This window comes from Zootoca vivipara, chromosome 8, assembly GCF_965207765.1.
Source record: "Zootoca vivipara chromosome 8, rZooViv2.hap1.1, whole genome shotgun sequence".
Lineage (NCBI taxonomy): Eukaryota > Metazoa > Chordata > Lepidosauria > Squamata > Lacertidae > Zootoca > Zootoca vivipara.
The window spans coordinates 6,559,334-6,580,653 of record NC_142591.1 but is presented as its reverse complement, the minus strand read 5'-3'; the positions used below and the strand labels follow the sequence as shown (position 1 = coordinate 6,580,653).

General features: G+C 43.9%; 1 protein-coding gene across 11 annotated transcripts in view; it reads right to left on the bottom strand.

Moving 5' to 3' along the window:
* Positions 1-7,106: 7,106 nt before the first annotated feature.
* MTA1 (metastasis associated 1) overlaps positions 7,107-21,320 on the bottom strand; it is a 59,659-nt gene continuing 45,445 nt past the window's right edge. For 5 of the 11 annotated variants that reach the window (XM_088676087.1, XM_088676090.1, XM_088676088.1 and 2 more), the window contains 3 exons: positions 16,414-16,445; positions 8,960-9,111; positions 7,107-7,719 (listed from right to left, as the gene is read on the bottom strand). In XM_088676087.1, the coding sequence (XP_088532213.1) occupies positions 7,581-7,719; positions 8,960-9,111; positions 16,414-16,445 (323 nt within the window). In that variant the 3' untranslated portion in view covers positions 7,107-7,580. Of the gene's footprint in view, positions 7,720-8,959; positions 9,112-16,413; positions 16,446-16,561; positions 16,633-21,320 lie in introns of all 11 variants that reach the window. The other 6 variants (XM_088676092.1, XM_088676094.1, XM_035103334.3 and 3 more) reach the window with 2 other exon arrangements.

Genomic DNA, 21,320 nt, shown 5'->3' with positions numbered 1-21,320 from the left:
AAAAAAGGAGGCTGTTGGAAGCCCACACTATAAAGAGGGCGAGAGGGGTCATAGATCTCATCCATGCTGCAAAGAAAGTCCCTGATCTTCCAGTGCTTTCTCTAAACCAGCTTGTCACATATCTCCTCTTCAAATGCAAAACAGGCTCGTCAAATGCCCACCTTTTTAGGATAATAGTTTAATTTCCTGGAATGGGAATGTTTGCTTCTATTGAATTGCTGTGTATTTTTTCGCATGGGGCATTCCATTCTGTTGTGACTCTTATTCCAGAAACTGTTGTTTTTAACAGCTTTTTCTGCTTCTTCTGTCTGGGTGTGCCTATGTGAGGAGAATGGCTGCTGAGAGAGGTTTCCCTGGATGCTTCTGACGAGGGCGGTATGGTCTAGGGCAAGGTCAGAAACCGGTTTGAGAAGGTGATTGGGCCACATCCGGCCCACGGGCCTTAGGTTGCCTACCCCTGGTCTAGGGTGAAGCAGAAAGAGGAAGAAACCTGTGCTTTCTATAAGGAACAAAGTGAATAAGCAGGAGATTGTAGATGTGTTCTTCTCAGTTATATGTTTTTGAAAGTAAAGTTCTTTTGAAAACAAAGAGACTGGACATATTATATCAATCATATCATATCATATCATATCATATCCACACACCCCATACCTGAAAGACGTGCAGGACCTGAGCAACCGGCTCTGGCCTCCCACTATCCAACAAGGGTCAAGGGTCCAAAGAGAGGGGAAGAGAGCCTTTAAAAAGCAGCATTGATCCCTCTCAGCATCTGGAATCCAGACCAAACTTTCAACAGAGCTGGCCATCTTTGCTGATTATGAGTAAACCAAACAGCTATATTGTAATGAATAGGCTAGGATTAGTCCAGTTTCAGAGCCACAGGGCTCTGGTTTATTGCGTAGTCTTGTTCCAACCTTCTGCCTGCTTCCCCCCTACTTTTTTCAATATAGTTTCCTAACCAGACCACTGCAGTGTGTGTGTGTCAACCTCAGGGTTCTGGATTCCCCTTGCGGCAAGACGCCTGGAACCCATGCTATTGAAAGTTATGGACCAGAGTTGTGAAAGTCCAGCATGCTCTTCTGAGATATGGGAGACTTGGTGAGTTTGGGCTGCCTTTACATTGTAATTTATAAGGTAACTGTCTCAGAAACGCAGGGTGTGTTGGTCTCTAGAGTTCATGGCTTTTAAGAAGTTTATGTGGGAAGTTCAGCCTCATTCAGCATGCTTAGCTCTAGTTAATGCATGAAGGGGTTAAGAATATAGAGTAAGAGCTCTAGTTAATGCATGAAGGGGTTAAGAATATAGAGTAAGCTGTTCTCCTAGACTAAGCTAGGTTACACCCCCTCACCTTTAGTGATGAACAATTTAAGAAGTGCATTAAAACAGGGTATTTAAAAGGTCTAACAGCCTACATTCCCATGCTTCCTCTCCTGGGGCTCTCTCTTATTCTGCCTTACATTTGGATCTAGCTATCCAGCAAATTCTTCTTTACTAAACCAATCAAATAACTACACAGGTTATGGGCTCAGAATATGTGGAATATTTTATTGAGATTCTAGTGAGGGATATTATGCAGGGTTTCAGCTTGATGAAGGAAATTAAAAAAATGATTATTTTTCTCAACCACGAGGTGCCAGGGAGAAGCTTTTGTTTTATTGTTCTCCCTGATAAGTCTAAATACCAGAGATGATCAAATCCTCCCTCCTCCCTCTTGTGCAGTAGGCAGAAGTTCTTTCTTTCTTTCTTTCTTTCTTTCTTTCTTTCTTTCTTTCTTTCTTTCTTTCTTTCTTTCTTTGAAGTGTCTCTTTTTATGATAGTCAAAACCTTGTTGCTGCTCAAAGCTGCAGACAGCTTAGAGTAATTTTACTCAATGGAACAGGTTGGAAACCATTATGAAAGTAAGAGGCATTATAGCTTGCATCCAGGAAGAGAAGCCTAGAGCTGGCGCAACAGTAATAAGATGGGAACAGAATGACATAGCAGTGTCTATTATTTTGGGTAGTCTTTCAGACACCCAGATGGTCCGCGCTAAACACTGCGATACTGCTACCAAGATGACTGGCAATTTACCAGCCTTTTGTATTTACAAGCACACATTCTCATCAAGCTTGAAGGAACTATTCCAATTAAAGCTTGAGTCCAAGAAAGACTAACAATCATTTGACAGAGTTCCTAGCCATTATTGAGGAACTGGAACAAGCAGATTTTAAAGCGGATGGTGTACTGAGAGTTTGCTACTTTTTGGAGTCACATAATTTGAGACATTTGCCATGCGGACAGATGACAAACCAAAAGTAACCCTAACTGATGTCATTGGTTGTCACAGGCGCGGTAGCGGCTACTCTAGAGTAACGACTCCTTACGATGTTGCCTTTTCATGCTTTTATTTGGTGAAAGTTATTTACAGTGCAGAGTCAGTACTATGTACATGTTGTCAGTCTGGGTCAGAACCTCCGAATGGGGGTTCCCGCGTTTTCCTCCAGCAAAGTAGCCTGGGAACATTGAATCTCCACCCCCGCCGCTTTTTGCGCAATTCCGGCGTTGGCGGGAGCGGTCTTCTGGTCGCGCTTTCCCTGCTTCCCATTTCCTCTCCTGAGCGGAGCAATGGCTCTGATACCCTACCTGAGCCATGCCCTCTACTTACTGATTCCCCGTTGGAGACATCCCCCTCCCTGCTCCCACTGGCGCTGGGAGATGAGCTTGAGCTTAAGAGGGGAGGAGGCTGTCTGTAGCTGCTCTCCCTCACATTGGTCATTTGAGAAAGGGATGAAAAACCCAATCTCAGAAGAAAGGGAAGGCTCCATCCGAAACCTATTTGTTTCAAATGTAATGGAGGACATATATCCAAATGTTGTGAAGCCCCAAACCCAGCGAAATCCCCTTCACTTAAGCAACCAAATCCCAAGTGAATCAAAATAAGCATATATTTTTTGCACGGGAAGAGTCTATGGGAAGAGTTGCATGGGAAGAGTTGATACAAAATCAGGCAAATGGTTAATTGATTCAGGATTTCTTCTCATATGGGTTATGATAAATATTTATTTGGAGGCATTAAGAGTATTAATTCATCAGTGGATGGAAGTATTCAGTTGTTGATACCATGAAGATATTTTTATTTAATTTCTATACACTACTGCCCTATACCCAAAGGTATAGATAAATGGACCTATGATTTATTTGACCATCATAACCAACAGTTGGGGGGGGTGTGTGCCAGGGAAACAGGCAAGCTCAGGTGAAGAGACTTTGCTCTGGTTTTAATATTTCCAAGTACGAATTTGTTTTCTTTTTTGAAGTTCTTTTTATTGATTTTTCAAGGTACCGTGTTTCTCCTAAAATAAGACACGCCTATAAAATAAGCCATGGCAGGGTTTTCATGCCTTGAAAAAATATAAGACATCCCCCGAAAATAAGCCGTAGTGCAGTTCCGGAGGGCGCCAAGGAAGAGGAAGAGGCCTGTCGGGTTGGGGCCCGGAACTGCTGCAGCCCCGCCAAAACATCCAGCAGCGCGCGCTGCGTGGAGCCCCGAGCCAGCGGGACCCAGCAACGTCGCGCTGCTCTGGGGCCGGCGGCGCTCCCTCGCTGCACTTTGCTTCGTGCGGGCGCAGCGCAGCTGCCGGACTGCCGGGCTGGCTCCCCCGCCTAGGTTCCTTGGCGAGCCCCGTGCCCGATCTCCGTTTCGCGCTCTCCGTCGCTCCCTCCCGGGCGCCAGCAGAACCTTTGAATCGCGCTCTTCTTTCTCATTCACATTTTGCCAGCCTTGAACCCTTCCCGGCCCCACGTGGACGCCTGCGCCTCTCACAATTGTCCGCGGAGATGGAAGGAGAAAAGCGCGCGCGGCGTGTGTGTGAGTGTGGCGCAGTGTGGGGAGAAGCAGCGAGAGATGGTCCCGGAATTGGGGTGCGAAGGCTTCCTCGGTGGGAAGCTCCCTGACAGCTAGACGCACGCGGTCAGGGGGCTTGTGCTGTGTCTGCGGGGCTGCCAACTTCCCGGCACCTTCCGGGTCACTTGGCCAGCCCAGGACGGAGCTCTGCAGCAACTGAGGCTCCCCTCCCACATCGTGCTCTTGCAGTGGAGCTGGCTCAGGGCTCCATGCGGTGCGTGCTGCGGGCCCCGCTGAAGCGCCGACAAAGCGCCTAGCAGCGCCATGCGGAGCACCCCGAGCTGCAGGAGGAGGAGGGGGATTCAAAGCGGTGTGTGCTGCGGGCCCCGCTGAAGCGCCAACAAAGTGCCCAGCAGCGCCATGCGGAGCGCCCCGACCCAGCGGGACCCAGCAGTGCTCTGTAGCACTTTGAATCCCTCTCCTGCTGCTGCGGCTCGGGGCGCTCTGCGCGGCGATGCTGGGCGCTTTGTCGGCGCTTCAGCGGGTCCCGCTGGCTCGGGGCTTCACTCGGCGCGCGCTGCTGGGCTCTTTGTCGGTGCTTCAGCAGCAGCAGCAACTTACAGGTACTTTTTTTAAAAAAAGACACCCCCCGAAAATAAGCCACCGTGGGGTTTTTTGAGGAAAAAAAATATAAGACGTGTCTTATTTTAGGAGAAACACGGTACGTGACAAAGAATAAACAATAACCTAACACAACTAATATGGTCTGTGACAAGCAAGATTACTGTAGTATGGTAAAGTGGGTAGGGCATTTTGCTTGGTTAAATGAAGATGTCCTCGCCTGGTCCTGATCTGAGTTTTGTCTGTGTTCCTTCTCTGAATAATTCATGATTATTTTTTTTAAAAAAAGATGACAACTTAAATTTTGGGTATGTGTTTTAAGGATTTTCTTTATTTCTTTATGTATATATGTTAAAACCTTTTAAAGTACAGTGGTGCCTCGCTTAACGAATGCCCTGCTTAACGAAATTTCCACTTAACGAAAGGATTTTTCCAGCGGAGGTTACCTCGCTAGACGAATGCGTTTTACAAAAAATTCGTCTAGCGAATCGCGGTTTCCCATAGGAATGCATTGAAATTCAATTAATGTGTTCCTATGGGCAAAAAAATTTCAAAAAAATTTCAATGCATTCCTATAGGATTCGCTAGACGAATTTTTCGCTATAAGAAAAGACCCGTGGAACGAATTAATTTCGTCTAGCGAGGCACCACTGTATGATTGATTTTTATGTTACATTTTGAAATCTAGTTTGTTTTGTGCCTATGAGGCTCAACAAGTTTCCTGTAACACAATTTATTTGTAAGAATTTGTATAATGCTCCTCCTGCAAATGTTCTCCATATGTGGTGGGGATGCTTAAGAGTCATGGGAAGAAATTCTAGCACAGCGAGATTTGGCTTAGATTTAAATTAATCTTGTATAATTTTATAGAAGGAAGTAAGAGCTGTCTTTCTGGTTCATAGTGAGAGGGTTCACTAGAAATGTTCACAGACTTTCAAAGGAGAGAGTTGCCGGCTCCTTCAGAAACACCTTTTATTCTGGATGTAAAACCACTGAGGTCCAGATCTATTAAATATAGCAGTTGTTGGTAACTTTGGTGAAGAAGGGAGAAACCAAGCCCTGGAAGCTCCAGCTGGAGATGAAGGCCTTCTCTCCTCAAGAAAACATTTTTAAAATAATCAGGCAGTCCGTCCAGGAAGGTTATAAGTACGTCTTAAAGTATAAGAATAAAGAGTTCACTTCCCTTTCAGTCCGTCCCAGTCATTCTTTTCTCTTCATGAAATACTCCCTCGATTCTCTTCTCACTCAGAAGCTGATAAAATCCTGGCAGTATCTTCTCCCCTTTCCTTTGAAGCATGTCCATGATTTAAAATCTAAATATTCTTCTTGATCATGGCGTTTGTGCTCGCATAGGGTCGCCTCCAGGAGTTCCAACCCCCATAGGTGCTCGGCCCAGGCCCCCCCACCCCTTAGAAAATCAGGGTGGGTTAAGGAGCATCCGCGGGGCCAGCGCCCCCCCCCATCCAAACCCGGGGGGGGGTCAGGGGACTGCCTTACTCCCCTGGCAGCCGCCAAAATTCCCCATGGGAGTCGGGAGCGATGGTACGGGTCAGCCATTACTCCCACGGGCACGAGCGGAAGTCCAAGAAGAAAACATTTTTATCCAGGATTTGAATCAGTGTACAGACAAGTATGGGATGTCCCTTGCCTGAAAGCATGCATTTCTCCCACAAATTAAATGAGATGCTGAAGTAAAATTCAAATTGCTATAGCTAGAAGCCTGCTGCCTGTCAGCAAGACAAGCTGAGAGGAAACCTTGGTATCATTCTTGCTGGGAAGCAGAACTTTCCAAACATAACCCCAGAATTGCTGGAGAATGGCAGTGCCTCTCCAAGATGGGAACCAGGCCCTTATAACCAGGGCAAGTAAATAATGCCTGCTATATTACAGCCATGCTGGGGGAAATACTGGAACACAGAAAGTGAGGTATTTCTCAAAAGTAAAGGCACCATAATTAACTCCCTACCCACAAAATAGACTAAAAAACCCCATAATGACAAGAGATCCCCTTAGATTCCCCCGTGTGGCTGCTGTTGTGACCGCAATCAATCCTATACATCAGGGGTCAGCAAACTTTTTCAGCTGGGGGCCAATCCACTGTCCCTCAGACCCTGTGGGGGGCCGGACTATATTTGGGGGGGGGGGAAATATGAATGAATTCCTATGCCCACAAATAACCCAGAGATGTATTTTAAATAAAAGCACACATTCTACTCATGTAAAAACACCAGGCAGGCCCCTCAAATAACCCACAGATGCATTTTAAATGAAAGGACATTTTCTACTCATGTAAAAACATGCTGATTCCTGGACCGTCCGCAGGCTGGATTTAGAAGGCAATTGGGCTGGATCCGGCCCCCGGGCCTTAGTTTGCCTACCCATGCTATACATGAAACCACACAGAGATCATGAATAATAATCCTACTTGGGATGAGGAGGGACAGCTTTAAACGCTAGATGTCTCATACCGAAACAGCTCGTTTCAAACACACACACACACACACACACACACACACACACACACACACAGCGGCCCCCTTGTAGCAAAATACTCATACTGTCCATTGGAATTCCCTGTCATGCGTCCATGTAGAGGCAAAACTGCCTAAAGTTTCCTGAAACCAAAAGGAACCAGGAACAAGAAGCCCACCAAACCTGCAGCTGGTTTCTAAATCCTATATTTCCAGGTGTAACAGACACACATTGGCACTTTAGTCTACAAAGAAATAAACACAAAATGGTACTGTTGACAGAAACACACGAACACAGCGCCACAGTCTCATAAAATGGAGGGTCTTGCTTTACGAAAAGAGAAAACAGAATATGCAGAACATCCATGTCTCCAATAAGTTACATTTACATTGCTTCCCACTTGCTTACAAAAAGAGCAGAATAAACTACAAGCAAAAGAAAATCTGCTAAGGGAGAAAGAGCACGTGTGTGTCGTCTGTGGCCATCAAGATCGAGAGCAGGCCCAACTTCCGTCTTGGACCCATATTGGCGTCGCTTTGTTCCTTCTCATTCATCAACAGTGGATTCCCATTCTGCGGCCACAGAACTTACAGCACAGTATGTGGGAGTTTGGAAAAGTTTGCTGGCAACTCCATCAGTGTTTCAAGCCTTAGTCAGGTTCGTTTTAGTCCTCAATGATTATTGGCTCATCATTCACAGGCTGCTGTAGATGTAAACCTGTTACTGGCCAGAGGACAATAGGCTTGTAAGGCCGTCTTGCAGCTTGTTTTGCTTCAGAGAAAGAAAGCAACTTGCGGATTTTCCTGGGAGAGAAAGAAAAGAAAATCTTGTCAGAGACTAGATACTTGTAACTTCCTTTTCCTGTTTTTATCAGTTGCTCCAAGATATCTTCAGTTAGGGGGCTGTATAAACATGCAGTTTCCTTTGTTCCATTAAAATTTTAATTTATTGTCCACTTTTCACCCTAAGCATTAAAAGCAGTTTAAAACATCCTCTAATCACAAAAATAGGGTGGGTCCTAAAAAATAATAATGGTGCTATTACTTCCCTTGATCTGGACACTAGACTTCTGTCAATACAGCCTAGAATAGCATTTACTTTTTTCTGCTGCTGCATCAGTTAACTCAGTTAACCCCTAGATCCTTTTCACAAGTACTACTGGCAAGCCAGATGTCCCCCATCCTATATTTGTGCATCTGGTTCTTCCTGCCTAAGGGCAGAATCTTACATATGTTCCTACTGAAATTCTATTTGTTAGTTTGGGCTCAGTTCTTCAAACTGTTAAGGTCAACTTGAATCCCAATTCTGTCTTCTGCACCAATGTTATGCTGAAAGCTGTATTGAATTCCAATGGCAAATTATTAAAGAAATTCTGAGAGCCGATTGCCGTCCTTAGTGACACTGACAAAATGAAAAGATCTGCTGTCTAGCATGGCTAAGCCATGTTCAATACAGCTGTTTGCATTAAAAGCTTCCTAACTCATGAAAACCTACGTGTCTGGCCTCACAACATGTGCCCCTAGTTATGTGTTTTATGTATTATATTACGTGTGTTTTACTATCGAATTCTCATTTAACTTTGCTTGCTAAAATATGTTTTCTAAACCTTTACTGGAGGTTTTTAAGCAGAGGTTGGATGTCCATCTGTCATGGATGCTTTAGTTGAGATTCCTGCACTGCAGGGGGCTGGACTAGAGGACCCTTGGAGGTCCCTTGCAACTCTACGATTCTACCCTCCTTGAGTGAGTCATTAATAACTGCAGCCAGTGAAGAAGCAAACTCTCTTACTAGCAGTTCTGTGATACTAGGTTTGCAAGTTGAAAAGTGTATGCAGAATTTTCTGCAAATTAAGTGGTAAATTCAGAACAGCAGCCTAAGGAGGACTCAACTTTTGGTTGAAGACGGCCATTTCACCAGATCTGTTTTTGAAGAAAGACACTATTGATTCATTTCAATCTTACTCTATCTTTTCAGAAGTTCAGCCATTAACCCATTGTAAATTCCATTTGATTGCTCTTAATAGAACCACAGAACGGACTCTACCTGGTTTCCTCGGTGGCCATGTAGAAAACATCGTCAGGAGCGTCAATCCAGTTCATCCTCTTCCTTTTCACTGGAAACATGGTTCCACCACGGATTAACCGGACTTTTGTTTGGTATGATTTCCCATTGAGCAGCAAGTTTCGATTTGGTCCCTAACGCAATATATAAACAACAACAAAAATGTTATGGATCCCTGCAAAAACCACTTTGGGAACAAGTATCTCTTAAATCAGGGGTCAGCAACGTGTGGCCCATGGGCCGGATGCAGCCCACGAAGACTGTTTTACCAACCCACGAGCCACCCCCGAATTGAGCCGCATGCTGAGCAAGTTACCGCAGCACGGGGACTCGCCGAGCAGCGCCGGAAATCACGTCTGCGCAAGCGCTGATACCAGAAATTGCGTCTGCGCATGTCCAGACACCGAAAATCGCTTCTGTGCAGGCGCGCTTTTCAGCGTCTGGGCATGCGCAAAAGCAATTTCCGGCGCCGTGGACATGTGCAGCCGCGGTTTCCGGCATCGCAGTGCGCCAGGCTGGCCAACGGACGACCTCTACAGGAGTGATCCGGCCCGTGGCCGGTAAACCTTGCCAACCCCGATCTTAAATGGACAGAAAATGAGAACTTTTCTTGCTGTAAATTCCTGCTCTGATGGGAGGCAGGGGAACATCCAGTATCATGTGAGATATCCCTGGCAGGAGGCAGAGCATTAGCAGTTGGAGGGGTCCCATTTCTCCAGACTGTACTGGAGCACAGCAGAAACCCTATATAAAAGGGGGGTGTTGGGAGGGTCCACCACTATCTGTGGGTGGCAAGCATTAAAGAGCTACCTTTGAGAGAGGACTCTGCCTCTTCTTTTCCCTTTCTCTGTTTTTTGTTTTATTCACATTATTTCTTTTCATCTTACTGTCTTATGAAAAAGTTTTAATAAAATCTCACAGGGAAAATAAATGAAAGGCTGTTGTGTGTGCAAACAGTAATAACCCCAGTAAGCTCAGCAAGAAAGATTAATTGGATTCAAGGGCGCACTATCTCGCCTTCCATCTCGGACCAAGAAGGGTGAACCAATTTTTTTTTTAAAAAAATATTTCTTTTCTTTTCTCTCATTACAAATACACTTATAACATACAGCCTACATAAACATCTCTCCCTCCCCCCGCCCCACTTTGGATTTCCCTCGGCTTCCATTTCTGATTTATTAATCTCAATATATATTCCGCTATTTTCTAGAAATATCATATTTTCCCTTTTATTACATTACTTATTCCCTATCCATAAAGTTGTGAATATTTATATGTCCCACCATCAGATCAATGTTCTTTCTTTGTTTCTGCAAATATAATATAAAAGGTTCCCACTTTTTTCCAAAATCCCTGTTGTCCTTTTCCCCATCTTGGATCAAGTCAGGGTGAACCAATTCTAATCCCCAACAGCTGAAGTGGTAAAATAACCTCCTGCCTCCCTTGCATGCAGAGATTTATGGGAAGAAGAAGAAAATACTGTTTTCTTTCATGTCGTTTGAAGGGTACTCAATATGTGTTCATCATATTCCCAGGACAGTTTACAAAAGCAAAGCCAAGCCAAAGCATAAAAGCAGCAGCAACAGAATAGGTAGCATCATAGAGTAACTGTGCCCCTGAAAGACCAGGTGCGCAGCCTGGGAGTCATTCTGGACTCACAGCTGTACATGGAGGCGCAGGTCAATTCTGTGTCCAGGGCAGCTGTTTATCAGCTCCATCTGGTATGCAGGCTGAGACCCTACCTGCCCGCGGACTGTCTCACCAGAGTGGTGCATGCTCTGGTTATCTCCCGCTTGGACTACTGCAATGCGCTCTACGTGGGGCTACCTTTGAAGGTGACCCGGAAACTACAATTAATCCAGAATGCGGCAGCTAGACTGGTGACTGGGAGCAGCTGCCGAGACCACATAACACCGGTCTTGAAAGACCTACATTGGCTCCCAGTATGTTTCCGAGCACAATTCAAAGTGTTGGTGCTGACCTTTAAAGCCCTAAACGGCCTCGGCCCAGTACACCTGAAGTAGCGTCTCCACCCCCATCGTTCTGCCCGGACACTGAGGTCCACGCCGAGGGCCTTCTGGCGGTTCCCTCACTGCAAGAAGCAAAGCTACAGGGAACCAGGCAGAGGGCCTTCTCGGTAGTGGCACCCGCCCTGTGGAACAGAGGTCAGAGAGATAAACAACTACCGGACATTTAGAAAATACCTAAAGGCAGCCCTGTTTAGGGAAGTTTTTAATCTGTGATATTTGATGTATTTTAATGTTTGTTGGAAGCCGCCCAAAGTGGCAGGGGAAGCCCAGCCAGATGGGCAGGGTATAAATATATTATTATTATTATTATTATTATTATTATTATTATTATTATTTTTTTATTATTATTATTATTATTATTATTATTATTATTATTATTATTATTATTATCATCGTGCCCTCCTGGCATAGAATCACAGAATTGAGAGTTGTGACCATGAGGGTCCCAATCCCTGCAGTGTAGGAATCTTTTCCCCAACTTGGGGCTTGAATCTATGACCCAGAGATTAAGAGACTCCTGCACTACTGACTGTATAAACGTAGTCAGCAGCACGGAAAACAAACACCATTCAGCATATAAGCAACATCCAGAAGATTTAAAAGCCGGTGGAAATAAAAACACAGTTGGGTGTTGAAATTACAGCATTGACACATTTCACAGTTGGGGGTGTGTCACATCTAAGGTCACCACTGTGAAGAAAGGCTGTAATGTACCCCACCATTTCTGTAAGCCAGCCTTAAAGGGTCTTTAAGATGCCCACCTGGGAGAGGGGACCAACCTGGCCAACTGATTCTAGAGCTTATTGGTCGGAAAGATCTGGGGGGGGGGCACCCTCTCCAGGAGACGGACAAGACTTTTAAAATGAGGAACTAAAGCCACAAAAGACAAGAGTCGGGATTCGAGATGATCTTAACAGACTGGAGAACTGGGCCAGAGCTAACAGCACAAATTTCAACAGGGACAAATCTTAAGGTTCTGCACTTAGGAATAACCAGCTGTGCAAATGCAAGATGGGGGGACAAGGAGTCCCTGCAAGTAGCTGCTAACATCATTAACACAAAATTATTATGAAAGAACTGTTTGTCAGAGTTCAGAAAAGGAGTGCAAACATTGGATCTGGTTATAATATTTGCTCGATGACAGCTTGGCCTAGTGGACAAGCCCAGAAGTGAAAGAAAGATTCTCCGATTCTATAACCTCTTCAGCACAAAATATATGTTGCCCGTTCATGTAATGCAATTTCACAGAAGTGTTCATGCACCGATTTCTGGCTGATGCGATTTGTATTGGCAGAATGCTCCAAGTCTTATCTCTCCCAGCTTTGACCCAAATACTGGATTCCCATCCTGTTTTCAAACCGTTGGAGTCTTTGGAAAGGTGACACATTCTTGGCCCTCATGGAATAAATGCAAAATGCTCAAATAGTGTACGTGGTCATCATGCTCCACTTGTGGCAAATACAGTGTGTGTAAAGTCTGCTACTTGGAAGTTTTGGAAACCAATTTGCCTTTCTCACATTAGTTCCTCACATGTAGATATCCGATTATGTGCGCAGCTTAGCCCAAATAATTGAGATTTATGTACATGGATGAATTGAAGATACTGTGGTCTGAAAAAGGAAGTAAAGATGAGACAAGCAGTGGTCAAATCCCTATCAATTGCTTCCTTGCCCAGAATTCAAAAAGGAATTTTAATCCTTGAAAGAATAGAGCATTACAGACATAAAAGGGATAGTCTTCAAAGAAGGAAAGTGAGCTCTATGGAGACTCATCAGATGTAATTATGATTTTAAATTAGGCTTAATAACCATTTGAGTAGTATACTCCAAGGGTTGCTAACCTTTTTGGACTTGTGGACACACTTTAAATTTTGAGAAAGTGCTGTGGGTTCCAGCCACAAACGTGCATTACACAAAATTAGAGGGAGTGTACCTGACAACCTCATGCTTGATGTGGGAAGTCAGCTGTGATTTCCCAGTCCTGCCCACACCGCCAACAATATTGTTGCTCACACACACACACACACACACACACACAGTCTGGACCTTTTGCCAGAATTACTAAACTCTGCAAGCATTTCTTTCCATTTTTAATCACATTCTAGAAAATTGTTTGTTTGTTTGTAAAAGCATGTCTATAACGCAAAATCACAAAATATCGGGGTGGTGTGTTCAACATCAAAACATACAACATCATTTAAAATAAAAATACAACTACCATAATTAAAGTGGCTGGTTAAATAAAAAATAAGAAATAAAAAAGCAGCAAAGGCCTGTCAGAATAAATTTCAACCAGTAGTGTATGAAACAGGAAAATAATTTTTTGCAACAACGTAAATTTGGTGGTAGTAATCTTCCTCAATTATGAAAGTTATTTCATTCCATTATTTGATCAATATTTTCCTTCCTTAACCATGCAGTCAAAATTCCTTTTTTCAGCTGTTTGAAACCCACAATGAGATTTATTCCCTAAAACATGAGAATGCTGTTGTATGTGTAGCTCTGAATGTTTCCAAAGCTCTGCTGAAACAGAGATTTGATTTATCTTCGCTTGCATCTAGACCTGCTATGAGGCTAAAATCCAGACGGATGATTTTCAAGTTCCTTAATTTCCTCTTTCAGATTGCTCAGGGCAGGACAGCCTCTGCAGAGATACTGACACTGTGAGCTTTTCCTTTGATCTGTAAATTGCTTCTCCTAAAACCTCCACCACCATAGTCAATAACAAAGCTGGCAGAAGGGAGACTCTTTCCTGCTGACTCTAGTGAGACTTAATGGTTGGAAACCCAAGCCGTAGGCACAAACTCCTGCATCTTATGGTGAAGACACCTGGTTCACCAAAATCATAAATTTAGCTCCAAAATTTATCTCGTTCAGTGGTTTAGGTAGGAAAGCCCATTGCACCTTGCCAAAGGCTTTATAGCAGGCATGTCAAACCTGCGGCCCTCCAGATATTTTGGACTACAATTCCCATCTTCCCCAACCACTGGTCCTGATAGCTAGGGATCAAGGGAGTTGTAGGCCAAAACATCTGGAGGGATACAGGTTTGACATGCCTGCTTTATAGGTATTCAGTGAGAATACCGATACTGGCCTCATATAAGAATTATGTTTAACACCTTCACCTCAACAGATCTATAACCATCTTACCTGTTGACCATGAACCTAAAGGGTGCCAAATCAGTGGTTAAACAGAGGATTTTGGATATAGGTTTCCAAGAGCTTCAAGGAGTTGGGCCAATGATCCTTGTGGTTAATTTCATTGTACACAGGTTCTACATTGACAATAAAGGTATTATTATTAGTGGTCCTTTCCAACTCCAGCTGGACCATAAAGAAGGCTGATCGCCGAAAAATTGATGCTTTTGAATTATGGTGCTGGAGAAGACTCTTGAGAGTCCCATGGACTGCAAGAAGATCAAACCTCTCCATTCTGAAGGAAATCAGCTCTGGGTGCTCACTGGAAGGACAGATCCTGAAGCTGAGGCTCCAATACTTTGGCCACCTCATGAGAAGAGAAGACTCCCTGGAAAAGACCCTGATGTTGGGGACAACAGAGGACAAGATGGCTGGACAGTGTTCTTGAAGCTACAAACATGAGTTTGACCAAACTGCGGGAGGCAGTGGAAGACAGGAGTGCCTGGCGTGCTCTGGTCCATGGGGTCACGAAGAGTCAGACACGACTAAACAACAACCAACTCCACAATTCTAGGAAAAAACTAAAAACTACTGCATAGAGGCCCTGCTCCCCAGAGTCAATGGGGTTACCATACTTCCCCTGCAAAGATGGAATGCCCTGAATTATAGGAAAGCTTTCTCTGTGCCAAGGCTTAATGCCCTCCCTTCTAATTTATTAGATGGCAGATACAATAAAACCTCAATGAACAATAGATGTTGTCCTTGTAACAATGCTGAGGTAGCACTGATGTCGTTTCTTTCGGTAGCTTTTATCAAGTAGCTAGGAGAGACCTAATATATCCTATTATACAGCCCAACCCTGGTAGCTGCTTTGAATCTCTTATGATCACTTTCCTTCGGGGCTCCAATGTGTCAGTCACGGGACAAGCGGCAAAGGTTTTTTAAATATGAACATCCTTATTTGACCTATTAAGGTTGCATATATTTTTCAGTATTATATTTCTGTGTAATTCAGTTGTATTAATGTGACTTTTTATTGATGTTATCGCTAATTGTTTTAAAATGTTATGATGATCCGCTGACTGCAAATAAATTTTAACATCTGTCTCACAGAATCTGCTAAGTGCCTCCTTGTCTGATAAATAATGAGCTATGGACTTAAGGCAAGCTATCAATACTGCTGATTTCCTGGGTTAATTAAGCTTATGGGTCTTTCTGAGCCTAAATCCTTTCTCAGTTTCAGCAGCACAACTACTCTGTCTGGTTTCCAGGATTTAGGCAAATCTCCTCTTTCTAGTATTTTATTAAATCACCCAAATCCATACTAGGTATTTTTTCTCCTTTTTAACTAACATCTAGTATTTCTGGTTCAGGGTTCAGATGACACACTAAGTCAAACCACAGCTTAGTCCACAGCAATGCAGTTGTGGCAGGACCAGAGAATGTATAAAGAGGCCGCGAAGCCGTGCATTTGTGTTAATCCATTAATTGGTATCTGAAGAAATGTGCATGCACACGAAAGCTCACACCTATGACAAACAAAGTTGGTCTCTAAGGTGCTACTGGAAGGATTTTATTTTTATTTTTTTGTTAATCCAAGGTTTGCCTTAGTATTATGGGTGAGCAAGCGCTACGTCATAACCTAATTTCCAGGGAATTCTGACAGGAATGACACTGGGCTGCCACTGCTTGAAATGGTGGCAAGGCTTTTTATTGTTAGTGGAAGGAAGAAAAGCCTTGGTCACCTTGATTTTAAAGATAAGATCCCCTCCCCTCCCCACACTATTAAAATTAATACAATCTTGTGGGAGGGGCACCCCCCCTGAAAAACTTACAAAAATATGTGTGTTGAATACTTTGCCAAGGCACTGACATCAATCACTTTCATAAAAGTTTTCCAGGTAAAAAGATCTCTTCAAACAAAAGGTGCTTATCCATTTTAGTGTATCGTTTTATTTGGTTCCTTGTTTATTTGGTTCTTTCCTTGTTTTAATATACAGAGCCATTTTTAAAAAATAAAAAATGCAGTAAGAGCTAAGAAAAGCAGTGGCAGAAGTGCACCTTAAAAGCAGAGTTAGCCAATGAGACATCCTCAAGAGGTTGTACTACAACTCCTATTATCCCTGACCATTCGCCATGGTGGCTAGGGCTGATGGGAGTTGTAGTCCAACAACAACTGGAGGGCATGACATTGGCTACCCCTGCCTTAGAGCTTTCTGCTTGGGATGGTGGTTTACTGTATCTTTTTTTTAGATGAACATTCTCTTACCATTTGTCTGGTTTGTCCGTGGTTGGGCAGACCTAACAAACAGGAAAGAGAATAGAGCTCGTAAGACACCAATTGCTTTTCTAAGATAAAAAATAAAAAGAAAGCACAAAAATAAAAACAGCATGGCTAATGTTTGAAAATGACTCACTTTCCAAAACAGGAAACGCTTTCACATTTGCTTTTCTTTGGTAAATATATGAGATTAGCTCCTTAAGTGATCTAAAAATAATTGCAAAAATATTTAAATATACTGTCCATCTTTATTAATGGCAATGAAAGCAGCAGGAGAAAGTGTGCAGTAGTTATAGGAAAGCACTTGTTGGCTTCCTTACCTGCTGGCTGGCCAGCCGGCCAACCAACCAACGAGCCTGCGTACCATTAGTTATCTGACACGCTGAGGTTTGACTCAGCTCAGCTTAACAGAGACTGACATTTTACTCTGGAAAACATTGGAAAAATCCTGCTATTTGCAGGGCAGCCTCAAAAGGAGGCAGGCGTTGAGCCATTCACTCTGAGGCATCGTTCAATGAGGGATCTGAATTAATAATCCAACTCCTGCCCTCTTAAAAATAGTTCTCTCTCTTTTGGTTGGACATAAAATCAGTTTTATATGTGGTTAATCAGTGAAGAATTATCCTACTTCTAAAAAAAAAAAGTTTGGGGAGTGGAGCAGAAATCTTTATTGTGTTTCAGTCTGTGTCTTGGTCAGAAGGGAGGTGTTTAGTACCAGAACAGAGTTCACATTCCTTTCACACAACAATCCATTCCTGGTTTCACTGGGACCCTTTCTGTTTTGGCTATTGTCGAAGAATTGGGAGCCTTGCCAATTTACTGCAAGTCAGGTACCAACTGAACACATTTGAATAGGGTGGAAAGGGTGAAATGGCTGCTGAGGGACACCAACGACTTTGTTACCTATAAAGTAGGTAACTGGCAGGTAAGATCAGGAGGAAGGAACTAGACAAAATAGCAGTCAACTGCAAAGGGGATTCGGATATTTAATTTGGCACATCTCACCTGAGAATCTTCTGCTAGTCTATTCTATTTAATGCAACAAATAATTTTAGTAGCTGTGACCGTGGTTTTATTGTATGTCTGTGCCCAATGATTTTTATGGTTCTTGTTATTGCTGTTTTTCCCTTTCTCTTCTCTTTTTGTTCTCCTTCTGAATGATGTCATGGCCTATGGCTAGTGCAATAAAAAGTTTGATTGGAATTGGAATTGGAGGTACTGATTCAAATATACGCCTTTCCCACCTCTGAATCAGATGGAAGATCTATTTAGTCCAGCATCCCTTTTCTAACAGTGTCTTGTGAGATGGCTCTGGGGGCCCATGAAGTAGCAGTTCTCCACAGATACAGTTATGTAGATATGTATGCATTTGTTTATTAGATTTATATACAGCCCTTCATCGAAAGATCTCAGGGTGGTTCACAAAATAAAAGCACAACATAAATAGTTAAAACAAAACAACAACTCCCCCCACCCAAACACATTTTAAAGGATGTAGATTATTAATCAGCCAAAGGCCTGGTTGAAGAGGAATGGTTTTGCCTGGTACCTAAAGATATATAAAGAATGTGCCAGATGAACCACTGCATGAATGTGCCAGATGAGCCACTGCAGAAAAGACCCCATTCTTGTTTTGCCACCCTCCAGACCTCATGTGGAGGAGGCACATGAAGAAGGACCTCAGAGGATGATCTCAGCGTCTGGGTCAGTTCATATGGGGAGAGGCAATCCTTGAGGTATAGTGGTCCTGAGCCGTTTAAAGCTTTATAGGTAAAAACCAGCCCGGAAACTAATTGGCAGCCAGTGCAGTCAAGCTAGGATTGGGGTTATATGCCGAAACCATCTTGCCCTGGTGAGCAACCTGGCTGCCAAGTTCTGCACCAGCTGAAGTTTCTGAACTGTCTTCAGAGGCAGAGGTTACGGTACAAGAGCATAGACAACGGAACTTAGGTTGTCCCTGTGCAGACAGGGGTGCATCTGGGCTACCAGCCAAAACTGATGGAAGCCAAGCAACACCACCAAGGTCACCAAGCCTCAAGAGACAGCAAAGGATCCTGAAGGACCTCCAAGCCACATACCTGCTCCTTCAGAGGGAAACCCCATCAAGAGCAGGCAGTCGCCCAGCCATCTGGTCTAGGGAACCACCCACAGTGCCTGTGTTTTATCTGGAGTTGGCTCTCATCCAGTCCATTACCGAGGCAAGAAAAATCCACTGCCGTACCTGTAATGTAAAGGAGGCAGCATACTCCAAAGCTCCAGATAACCCCTCTCAGCAGTTTAATGTAGATGTTAAACAGCATGGGGGATAAATATTGAGCCCTGGGGAACTCCACCTTGAAGGCTCCACGGGGCTGAAGAGCACTCCCCAAGCATCTCCCTCTGGGAACGACCATCCAAGTAGGACCAGAACCACTGGAAAGTGGTGCCACCTACCCCCAACTCAGACAGCCGCTCCAGAAGGAAACAATGGCTGATAGTATCAAAAGCCAACTGAGAGGTCAAGGAGAATTAACAAGGTGCTGGAGCCGATGCAGCTTGTTCCTCCACTTTTCAACATCACAATGTATCAGTATATTGTGCTGTTTGGCTGGTGATACAGTCCCATTCTGGACTGTAGGAGTTCATCAGATCCTTAGCATCTCACACAAGGGTATCTCCAGCAGCAAAAACAGATCCGGAGAATTACATCTCTGCATCAGGCACTAAAGAAGACCACAGGCTGCCTCTCATCCAACAGCTGTTTGACCAGTTACACCCTGCTGCCATATACACCGATTTAGATCACAGGAGCATGATGATGAATGAAAAATGGCCTTCCAAACCTGCTACGGCCACTTGAAATGCACGCTCAGGCTGCTAGGCCTTTGTAACTCCTCTTAAGTGTTCCGGCAGTTCACGATTTACAACCTGGACAACATACTGATAAACCCACACATGCTACAGCTCCATGTTAAGCAAGTTCTCCTCTAGTGGCTAGATCAAACAACTTGGACTGAACAGGGTTCCTTGGGCAGATTTTGACATCTCTTGGTGTGCTGATGGATTGCTGCAAAAATGGAGCAGCATTTCAGAGTGTACAGAGCAATCCATCAAGTCTCCAAGGACTTCTGGTGGCCTCAGGAGACAATGTATGAGACCCAAGCATGTGCAAAAGACAATGCCCATTGCTCAAACAGTTTAATGCAGGCGAAGCCAGAATGCTGGTCAAAATCAAAACTGCCTGGAACCAGACTATCTTAGAACTGCCTCGCCCCTTATGAATCCCCCTGGGGACTTTGCTTTTCCCTCTTCTCCCTACCCCAAACCTGCCAATGGATGTGCAGCTCAAATTTCTTCCCAGGGCTGAGCGTATCTAAGTCTCTCCAAGAGGCAGCCTTTGTCTTGACTGTGGAAGTAAAATCTGTCTTCAGAACTGAAGCAGCACTCCTGGTTGGGAGGGGAAGGGAAAGAGGCTCAGGCGCGACAGATCCTGGCCCTGCTCAGCTCCAGCCTCCTCCTCCCTTGTAGCAGTACTTTCCACCTTGCTTAAGCTCCAGTATTGGGCTGGAGCTTCAGTGAGCCTGTGCCATCTTGCCCTTCTCCCAATATCTCACCACAGCTCAGGCACGGGACACAGTGCTAGTGTGCCTGTGCGTGGCAGCACCGGAGGCCCCAGATCCAGCCTTCAAGAAAAGTTGGACTAGTTTTGACAGTAACTCAGTTACTGGGCTTTCCACAACTGATACTGTAAACCGCCCTGTGATCCTCAGATGATGGGCAGTAAAGAAATTAATAAAATAAAATAAATGAAATGAATGAATGAATATACTCAGCTGCCCTCAGTGTTCCATTGGTTATAGAAACAGGGATCTTTGTCAGGCCACTTTTGGTCTCTCTGTTTTTCACATACTGGTGCCAACACTAAAGTATACAAAACTCCATTTTTTTCTGGAGCTAACCTCATTTCATGCCTAGCATATGCAGTAGGCATTAGACTACAAAATTTGATGAAGAAAGGAATAAAATTAAATGAAGATGGCATCAGAAACTACTATTTAGAAAGCGACTCAATTCAAAGTTCTGGTTTTAAATTTTAAAGCACTAAACTTGGCATCTGGGTATCTTAAGGATCTCTCATTCATATATTCTTCCCCGTAGGTCCATTTACCATCCACAGCTGAGGAATCAATGGTGAGTAGCTACCAGGAGAGGGCTCCTTTTTTTGTAAGGCCCCCACAATGTGAAATGACCTCCCAAAGTCCATCAGGCATGGATCTCAAACTGTAAATAATAAAGCTTGACTAACTTCTCTGTTCCTAGTAGATGCCCACAGTATCTTCTTCGATCGTGGAACTTGGATCAAGCCCTTCAGATGTTTGAAGAGACACCTGCTCAAAGAATTTCAGTGATTGCTCTTTCGGTTTTATTATTTTAGTGCTATTCCTCTATACGCCTGATATTTTGTGATACTGTGTGCGTGCATAAATGTCTAGTTAATTCTTTTAAAACTTATGTTGAGTTGCATATCCCTCCCTCACAAAAGGTGGCTAAAATTTAAAAAGCAAGTTTGTGCAATTCAAGATAAGAGGAGACTGAGAGGAGATAGGATAGCCATCTTCAAATATCTCAAGGGTTGTCACATAGAAGAAAGAACAAGCTTGTTTTCTCCTGCTCTGGAAGGTAGGACCTGAACCAGTGGATTCAAGTTACAAGAAAGGAGATTCCAACTAAACACCAGGAATAATTTTCTGATAAGAGCTGTTCAACAGTGAAACGGACTTCCCTCGGAAGGTGGTGGGCTCTCCTTCCTTGGAGGTTTTTAAGCAGAGGTTGGATGGCTTAGTGGAGATTCCTGCATTGCAGGGGGTTGGACTAGATGACCCTCAGGATCCCTTCCAGCTCTCCAATTCTATGAT